Here is a 10890-nt window from a genome sequence, read left to right on the forward strand (position 1 = left end):
ATTTTTCTTTAATACACACTTGTTCATAGAGATTTACAGAGAGTTACAAGAAAAAAAAAAACATATCTTTAAAGAGGTACTGTATAGATAAGGATCCCGCCAAAACCAGGGGGGGGGGGGGGGGGGGGGAATGAACGCAAGAAATAAATGGGATATCAAATTCTATGTACATTTGAAATCACACGAGAAAAAATAAGACCAGGGAGAGTGGTTCAAATAAAGAACAGATGAAGATGCCAAGAGTACACAATCTGTGTAATTTGAGATGATCTCAAAGCCTCATCACGACACAAGTAGGGATACCACAAAGAGGAACACACTCAAATGCATACATTATATATTCAAAACAACAAATATAACAGTGCACATAATGATATAATTTACATGGAATTAGTTTTTGGCAATTGTACGGCGCTTGAAACAAATACAGGTCTTTTAAACGCCAATAGAAAGACGGAAAAGGGAATAAGTAGAAGTCCTACAGAGCCTTTAGCCCCACAGAGCCGGTTTATCCCAGTTTCCATAGCATAAAAAGGACAATAGCAATTGCTTGCTGTCCTTTGATAGGACCTAGTCTATTGGAAAGTACATCAAATCGAACAGACCAGCTACCCAATCACTGCTGTATGGCAGTGGGAGTTTGAAGCAGTGCTCGCCAACTGTGCTATCAGGACACCCAGAAATTGGAATAAATCACTCCAAAAAAAAAAAAAAAAAAAAAAAAAAGACAAAGAGGATTAGTTCAAACAAGGAACAATAAAGCGATAATGATGATGATGATGATGATGATGATGATGATGATGATGATGATGACGAAGATGATGATTATGATGATGATGATTATGATGAAGATGATGACGATGATGATGATAATAATATGATGATAATCATAATAATAATAATAATAATAATAATAATAATAATAATAATAATAATAATAATAATAATAATAATATAATAATAATAATAATAATAATAATAATAATAATATAATAATAATAATAATAATAATAATAATAATAATAATAATAATAATAATAATAATAATAATAATAATAATAATAATAATGTTTTTTTCTAACAATAACCGAATAACATCATCGTCATCATCATCATCATCATCATCATCATCATCATCATCATCATCATCATCATCATCAGATAATAATAATAATAACAATAAATAATAAATAATCGTCATCGTCATCATCATCATCATCATCATCATCATCATCATCATCATATATTATATTATTATTATATCATCATCATCATCATATCATCATCATCATCATCATCATCATCATCATATTATATTATTATTATTATTATTATTATTATTATTATTATTATTATTATTATTATTATTATCATCATCATCATCATCATTATCGCTTTATTTTTACGATTTTTATGATTACTAATAGAATAGTATCGTTATTATTGTAAGAACATAATATATAATAATAATAATAATAATAATAATAATAATAATATAATAATAATAATAATAATAATAATAATAATAATAATAATAAATAATAATGAATATATAATGATGATGATGATGAATGATATTAATATATAAAAATGATAATATAATAATAATATAATATAATAATAATAATAATAATAATAATAATGATGATGATGATGATGATGATGATGATGTCAAATGCCAAAGGAGGAAGATCAAGAGGGGGAGGAGGAGGACGGGAAGAGGAGAAGCATATTGTTTCGTTTATTTCCTTGCATTCCGGAAAGAACTCATATTTTTTATTTTGTACTTTCATATTCAATGTAAACAAACATCATGGCTGGCGAAACAGAACTAGTGACCGTGAGTACTTTATTTAGACTTACTAGTTATTCAGTATTTTATAAAATATCAATATTTTAGTTCGTTCAAAGTCAAAAGTAAGGATCATCCGTTAATCGGACTTATGTGTGCAGCCTTGTGGTGTTTGAAATCAGAAACACTCTCAACACGAGAACTTTCACTTTCACTGTCAACTCTCGGAGTCTGAGAATCGGGGAAACAAAATGCTATACTATAGATAGACCTAGTCTAGAATGATTTTATCAAGAGTTCTTTGAACTTGAAATTGATTTGATTGAATTTGAATAATAGATTTAATGATCGATTGGGTTACAAGTATGACAATTTGTGTATGAGATTGTCCTTTTCAACTTCTTTCTCAAGTATGCTAGGCTATGACTATGATTATGACGTCTAAGTCTAAGTACTAAGTAAGTCAGTCTATCTAGAACTATCTAGAGGAAGTACTGACTAGACTATGCCATTAAGCCTAGGCAGCCTTGCCTTATAATTTAGGAAGTGTCTAGGGAGAGCAAAATCTTGGTCTCCCTTGCCAAAATGGACAAGAACAGCAACAAAACCAAACATGTTATAAATCTAGAAGAAAAAAAAACTCGCCTCTTCAACATAAAGAAATAGTTCCATAAACTCACTCAATGACTCAATGTATCTCATTGTCATTAACAGAAAGATGAAGCACAAATCCGCCAGCAAAGAGCTGAGAGTCGTCAGAAATTGGAAGCATGGCTGAACAAAAGCATGAAGATAAAGATGACAGATGGTCGCACTCTTGTTGGTAAATTGGATGTTTGTAAAGGCTGCAGCTATTCGGACTCTGAGTCTGAATAGTCTCCTGTGACGATTCGGACTCAAATTCCAATGCGCATGTGCAATCAACAGATTATTCATATTCAAACGCGGTCTGAATAGTCTCCCATGGCAATATAGCTTTTGTTTTTTTAATATTTTAATTATGGATAATTACATAAAACTGATGCAAATGAAATGGTTTTGATAAGTCTTTCCTTTTCTGATAAAGGTATTTTTAAAATGTGAGACGTCTACCAATATTGTCATTGATTAATCCAATTGGTAATGTAATAAGTTTGTCTTCCTTATCTTTATTTTTTTTTTTAGGTATATTTTTGTGCACTGACAGTGACTGCAACATTATCATGGGTTCTTGTGAAGAATATCTAAAGCCTGTCGGTATGAAATGGAATTTTAATATTTTTATTTTGTTTTATTCTGGTATCTTTTTTATCACATTTAAGACGCAGAGGTGAGGAATTTTGCATGTTGGGACTTTAAAATACCGGAGTTTTGTAAAACAAAAACAATTTTTTTTAATTTATCATTTGTCTAATATTTTTAATAATAGAGGCAATTTAAAAATCTTGAAATAGCAGCAAACTTGCTTTCAATTTATGTCGTTACCTTTTAAAGGCTGTATCTCATACTAATCTTATGTCACTATTCACCTCATCATCTTGGTGCACAATTCATAGCAAAAAAATTGGCCAGCAAATTCATTGATTGTTCGCTCAAGACCTATGTCTTCCATATTAGAGATGGATCATTAAGTGGGAAGAAAACCCAAAACAACAATGATTAAATTATGGCAATTCTCTTCAAACCAGTTTAAGTCAGATAATTGCCTTTTTTTGTTGCTGTTGATAATTGCAACAGTGACTATACACTTTATTAATGCTCACCTTCTTCTTCTTCTTCTTCTTCTACTTCTTATCCTCCTCCTTCTCTTCCTCCTCGGCTATGTGGTCTAGTGGTATGACACTCGCTTTAGGATCGGAAGGTCCTGGATTCGAGCCTCGCGCTCGGCACATAGTTGAGTCCTTGGAAAAATCTCTTTACTCACGTTCTCTCACCGTACTCAGGGGTAAAATGAGTACTTGGCCGTTAACAGCGTTGTCTTTGTCCGAAAAATTGTAATATCGCCTAACAGGCGTCGTGTCCCGTCCTACATGTTAAATGTTGCTGTTGACCAGGGACCCCTTGTAAAGCGCTTTGAGCACATTTAGTGGATATTGCGCTATATAAAGCTCAATTAAAAAAAAAAAAATCTTCACCCCCCGCCCCTCTATTATTACTCTAATCAAAATTATTTTTGGCCATTAATATTACTACACGTATCGTTTTATTTTTGTTGTTATTGATAACGTTTCAAGCTGAAGATGCATTTTGTTTTTTTGTTTTCTATTTATGCAAATAAAAATAATTGGGAGCAGATTATAAGGTCTGAGATTAGATCCCTCATTGAAGTTGTGTAAGGCAGTATATATAAGATTATTTTGTTTTCTCATACTTTTCTCTTTGTTTTGTTAAATGCAAGGTTTTTCAGATTTTTTAATATCTTTAGATTTTAAACTTGGCATTCTTTTTAATTCATCTATCAAAACTGTATTTTCTATTCCAGATCATATACCTAAAGAAGACCCAAGAATTCTTGGGCTGGCAATGATTCCAGGGAAGCATGTTGTGTCGATTGAAGTTGGTATGAATTGTTTATTTTCTTTGCTTGTTTAAAATTTACTTATTATTTTTTTCCTTACAAATTTTGTAATATTTAAAAATCTGATCATTTCATTCATCTTGCACTGGGATTGGCAATTGAGGCAGACAGGTTCGACCCAGCCTGCAAGGCAGATTCCAATGGATTACAAGTTATCATAGAAATAAATTGTGGACATAAATTGTACCAATATATATGTCAGAAAGTGTGAATGAAAAATTGAAATCTGGATATAAAGAGTTTTGGCAAATGTTCCACTCCGAATTTGACTGATTTACATCATATTGTACCCAAAGTGTGTCAAAGCAACTGCAGAAAAACATTTACCAATAGCTCAAATAAACAGCAAAAAGGAATGGATGACAAATGAAATTCTAAACCTATTTGAAGAAAGACGAAAATGCAACAGAGGGTCTGCAGAATACCAAACATTGAACAACCACATTAAATCCAAATGCATCGAGGCACACGAGAACTATCTAGACTGGAAATGCTGCGAAATCGAAAGAGAATACAAACCCAACCCCCAACAAGCTCACCAAAGAATAAAAGAACTATCAGGGAAAAGGAAAAGCAAAGCAGCAGGAAGTTGTATCCAAAACAAACAAGGGGATCTGCTATTTGAAGAACAACATATAGAAAGCCGATGGGTTAGAATACATAGGCGAACTGTACAATGATCCAAATAGAAATGAACCACCACTGAAATTCAAAGAACCATTAAGCGGTCCAAACATCACCAAAAGTGAAATTGAACATGCCATGGAACGAATGAGGGATGGTAAAGCAACAGGCCCTGATGAAAATATCTGTAGAGGTATTAAAAAGCCTAGGAGATCTAGCAATTGATGAACTTCACATATTATTCAACAATATATACAATACTGGGAAAATTCCAGAAGATCTCTGTAACTCTATTTTCATAGCAATACCAAAGAAAGCAGGTGCAGTCAGATGCGAAAATTTTAGAACTATAAGTTTAATAAGCCACATCAACAAAATACTGTTGCGTATAATTATCAACAGGCTAAGGAATAAGATTAACCCCGAAATCGCAGAAGAACAATATGGATTCCAACCTGACAGAGGGACAAGGAACGCAATATACCTCCTCCGTGTTTTAAGTGAAAGAGCTATACAGGTTCAGACCCCACTATACCTCTGTTTTGTCGACTACAAAAAAGCTTTTGATAGAGTACGCCACGAAGAAATACTAAAACAACTGCACTCCATTGGCGCTGATGAGAAAGACCTCAGACTCATGCAAACATTATACTACACCCAGCAGGCATCTATCAAAATCGGAAACTCTACAGGAAATTCCATTCTATTAAGAAAGGAGTCCGTCAAGGGTGTGTTGCCTCACCAGATCTGTTTAATCTATACCAAGAAACAATCATGAGGGGCATAAATAATATGGAGGGAATAAAAGTGGGAGGTCACAACATAAATAATATAAGATACGCAGACGATACGGTACTCATTGCAACATCAGAAATCCAACTTCAAAAGATTGTTGACAAAGTGGTAGTAGATAGTGAAGCCAAGGGAATGGAAGTGAATATCACCAAAACGGAATGCATGGTAATACAGAAAAACCCGAAAACAACAACACCTGCAATATAACGATTCACGGCGAGCAACTTACCAACGTAGAAAGTTTTAAGTACTAGGTTCAATAGTGACAACAGATGGAAGATGTAACCGAGACATACGAGCAAGAATAACTCAAGCCAAACAGGCCTTCATGGACCTGGGAAACATTTTGAAAAACAAACAGATGTCGTTCGGGATTAGATTCCGAGTCTTGAAGTGCTACGTGTGGCCAATCTTGTTATACGGATGCGAAAGCTGGACTACAAATGCAGAAACACAAAAGAACATTGAAGCTTTTGAAATGTGGTGCTTGAGAAGGATGCAGAGAATATCGTATACTGCACACAAAACGAACGAAGAAGTGCTAAAACAAACATACCAACAAAGGAAACTAATGCCCTTAATAGTGGATCGACAACTATCCTTTTTCGGACACATAGTAAGGAAAGATAAGAAGGAATACCTGGCAAGTTGTGGAAAAATACCTGGTAAACGCGCCCGGGGGAGACAAAGAAAAACACTCATAGACCAACTGAAGGGCTTCACCAACCTAACAATCCAAGAGCTGTTTGAAAAAGCAAGAGACAGGGAGGAATGGAGAGAGATAATTCATGCAGTATCCGAACTGGAGATGGCAATGGCACTCGAATGAGAAAATTGTACCCAACTACTTTCAGTGTCAGTATTCTGAAATAAAGATGGTGTCACTTTGTGTAAAGGCAACAGCGGTGTCATCTAGGGTGAGGCTGAAAGTTTAAAGCCTATTGTCAAATCACAGCATGAGTGTAGTTTTTTTTATCTTAAAAATGAAAAAATATTATTATTGAATACAAAATTTTCTTGGCCTTACCTTTAAATATTATCATTATGTTGTATTTGCAATGCTTGGTATTTAAAGACAATTTGCCTGTTTTATTATACTTTACTTGGAATCACCTTGCTTGCTTGTTATAGTCTCCACCGAGGTTGGTCAAATCTTAGAAAAAGGATGTTTTGTTTTAATCGCAATCCTCCCAGCGTTGAAAAGGGTGATGGGTTATTATTTTGATGTAACAGCGAGATGTTTCTTTGTCTTAAATACCAGTGAGCTCCCCTTCTCTTCTGATCATCTGAGACTTCAGTCTGTCATGAGATGACCAGAAGAAAGTTGTTTTGAGTTGTGATGGATGTCTTGAGTTTCTCGTGTATTCTCATGTATGTATATATATATATATATATATATATATATATATATATATATATATATATATATATATATATATATATATATATATATATGTGTGTGTGTGTGTGTGTGTGCGTGTGTGTGTGTTAGAAAAAGAAAGATTTATTTGGACGGGGAAAGGGATTATTGGTTCATTATGTCAATCCTAGGCCAACAAGGTAAATTTCATTTTTATTAATATTACCCATATTTTAACCTTTCCTCATGTTTTATTATTGTCTTTATAATAACACAAGACTCCTTTCATGAAAGAAATTTATGTTCAGTTATTGGAAAGGACATTTTAAAAGCAAAAAACTAGAGCTCATGGTTAGAGGTATAGTTGGTTTCTTATGAATTGCGTTGAGTATTGCTGAAAACTGTATTTCATTCATTATGAAATAAGAATGAGACCCACAGAGATCTGAGCATAGAGTCTGAAATCATTATTATACTGGTCCCTGACATTATGATGAATTTGGCTTGTCACCTCAATTTGGTTATATGCAGATGCAAACCAGATGTCGAAAATTTTTAGCAAAGTTAAAATGGTCAGAATTTAAGTATATAAGAGAGAGAAAGAGAGACTGAGTGAGTGAGAGAGAGAGAGGGGAATAGAAATGAATATCTGTGGTTTTCGACCTGTCTCACATTGGTGCTAAACAATACACTTTTTTCTTTTAAAAACAGAACATCATAGAAAAACTGTGTTTATGAAATTTTCATTTGCCAGTAATTACCGTGTCATATCCTTATTTCTATTCTCTTCCCAGATGAAACAAAATGTTTTGAGAAGTCAAGTCCAGAACCAGAGTCACAAGAAACGATGTATATATGAAAAAGTGTATTAAAATTGGAATTTCGTTTGGACATTTTGGAAAAAAATGTTCTCTTGTTTAAGAATATTCAGTCCATCAAAGACAAAGATATCTTTTTCCCCTTGGAATGCTTTGATATCTATTTCTCAAGTGACTTGTAAGCGAAAAGAAAGTAAAATCATAGTGCAATTTCTATGGCAAGAGCTTAATCCACCCATGGAGATGACTGTATTTTTATGTTATGCGACAGTAGTGGCTTAACTGTACTGTTTTTCATCTAGGAAGAAAATCAATCCATGATTCATTGCAAAACTGTGGTTTCAGCATTGGGTATCTTTGGGTAATAAACTAGATATATACATACCTCACTCAATTCAGGTTTGAATGAGTACATGGCTAGGATATATTCTAGTTTTTGTTTGTAAAGAAATTATGCCTAACTGATGAAGTATTCTGTGAAACAAATTAAGTTGCTTGTAGCCTGTTTTAGAATAAATGAAGCGTTTTGAATTCAAGGTAATGTTTTATATATAAATATTCATTGTCATAATATATTGCTTATTATGCATTATTATAATTATAAATATTATAATTTTATTATTTTTTTTGTTATCAGTCTAATCTAAAAACGTAATTTATTGGATGAGTGATCTCGCGTAAAGTTACGATTATAATCAAGTGATATGTCTACTTCTTTTGAATGGCGATGTATGTGAGAAGAAATTTTGTAAGTGTGAAAGCAGAGTGAATTAGTGAGTGGCATGCGACTGGATGAGATCCTTTTGTTATGATTTGTAACAAATGAAAGAGTTGATTTTAGTTTAGTAAGAGAGGCTTTTTATTACAATAAAGAAAAATGTACTACACTTTTTTTTTCCAATTTTTTAATGTTATCATAACCTCATACAATGGAATCCTGATAAAGCCAACACTGTCAGATCAGAAAGATTGGTTGACTTTTCCATAATCAATGGACTCCCTTGAAAAAGATCAGAAAATTTGGAGCCAACAAGTGGTGTTTTCTTTAAGCAGATTGTGACTTTAAGAGTCTTGAATTTATGAGGATTCAATTGTATTTTAAGACTCAACTTTTAGTTTTTCCTCATTTAAATCTATGCATCTATTGCTGTCCGCTACAAAACTTCTTGGGACCAGAAAAAAAAAATATCTTATCCAAAACTCAAGGGGAACAACCCTACAGTGACACAAAACATTTGTTTAATCTAATTGTTATCTCCCTTTATTATATAATTTATATACATAACCCAAGAAAGACAGCCCAGTTTCCTGTTTAAGCTTAACTCAACGAAGAATGACTTTTTTTGACTTTTATATGTTGTTAGAGTCATCTATCTCAGGCATACGATGGTTTAAACGCTTGGAAAGGCAGACACTCGTCCCCAAGTCTTATAGCCACCCTACACTAGGAGATAAACCTTCAGTGGGGACTGAGGCGCGACCGAAGGCGAAAAAACCTATAGTGTAGGGTGAGTTCCATTCAGCCGGACCAAAGGCTTGTCGGCCGCCGCGGAGGCCAAAAATATTTCGACATGTTGAATAATTTTCTCAGAGGGCACTGGACTGAAGGGGGTAGACTGAACAAAAATTACAAAAAAATTGTGAAATTTTGCTTTTTAAATATCAGATTTGTGTCCAGCGTCAAATTTACCATAAGACACCAAACACCAATTGTTTTGTGTTTTTTTTTTTTGCTTTTATTTGAATATTATTTTAGAACAAAATAGTAAGAAGAATTGTGTTGAAAATAAGTCCCTCGTACTCACAACACAACACTCATGGCATGACACTTCCTCCCCTCCCATTCACCCACCACTGCAACCCACACAGACCGGCATCGTACATAGACACACCGTACACACACACACACACACACACACTCCTATTAAAACTACAACACCTCCAATCAAACTTCCAGCAAGTTGCACCTACAACCTACACAGAAAGAGTAGTGTGCACACGCTGTGATTGTCATTTCTGCATCACTTCTTTTGACCAGTGGTTTTAGATTGTAGTAGTGGTAGAGTCATATATCCATTGTTGATTGAAGATGTGAACGAAAGCTACGACTAAGACGATCGAATTCATTGAACTCTTCAGAGAAAAGGAATGTCTTTGGAAGGTGAAGAGTAAAGATTACTCAAACCAATTAACTCACTCAATCCTATAAATTTTTGTTACTTTCAAAATTGGAAAAAATATATTAAAAATGAGCATGTACATAGATAGCTTTAGTCAACAAACATTAACATGTAAAAACTAAAAACATTAGCTTTGATACTACGCCTATAATTTGTCTCAGAAAAATGTAATAAATAGGCATGGGGAAAAAGTAACCCGGGTAAACTACGGATGTAGTCGGTGTTAGGGTTGAGTGAGTTAAAGAGAGCGTGCTTATGAAGATTTGCTAGATTTTGTTAAAACATTTTTTCCGGACACAAACCGAGATACGATTTGCTCTAAAATATACAATCTTCGAAGTTCGTGGCGAAAAGAAATGAAAAAACTGAGAGCATCTAAACTCTCCGGAGCTGGAGCTGAGGAGATATATGCACACAAACTCTTCCTTCGAGTCGATATTTTCTAATCAAATAAACACACATTATAAAGACAATGAGAGCGAGAGCACGCGGGGGAAAAGGTGTGTCAATGCGTCAACCCAACAAACCTTCAACGGCGCCCCAGTCCATAACGTGTGTAGTGTAGTGCCGACAAACCTTCACCGCACCTTTGTCGGAGACTAAGGCTTGGATTCAATCCAAAAAACTGACAAGTGTAGGGGGGCCTTAAGTCCAAGCTATTTGCGCGATGAGTGTTGATTGAGAAGGGGGATGTAACTACAAGATGCCCACTTTACGGTGGAGATATGCCTGGCGTAGATGAAACAATGGGGAGGGAAGGGCAG

General features: G+C 34.1%; 1 protein-coding gene across 1 annotated transcript; it reads left to right on the top strand.

The window, feature by feature from the left end:
• Positions 1–1772: 1772 nt before the first annotated feature.
• On the top strand, positions 1773–10174 carry LOC144971281 (N-alpha-acetyltransferase 38, NatC auxiliary subunit-like). The gene is made up of 5 exons (XM_078911893.1): positions 1773–1840; positions 2507–2615; positions 2957–3028; positions 4254–4331; positions 7923–10174. The coding sequence occupies exons 1-5, from the start codon at positions 1814–1816 to the stop codon at positions 7985–7987; spliced, it is 351 nt and encodes a 116-aa protein (XP_078768019.1). The 5' UTR covers positions 1773–1813; the 3' UTR covers positions 7988–10174.
• Positions 10175–10890: the final 716 nt, after the last annotated feature.

Source organism: Berghia stephanieae, chromosome 4 (genome assembly GCF_034508935.2).
Source record: "Berghia stephanieae isolate SIO BIC M18660-M18661 chromosome 4, UCSD_Bste_1.3, whole genome shotgun sequence".
Lineage (NCBI taxonomy): Eukaryota > Metazoa > Mollusca > Gastropoda > Nudibranchia > Aeolidiidae > Berghia > Berghia stephanieae.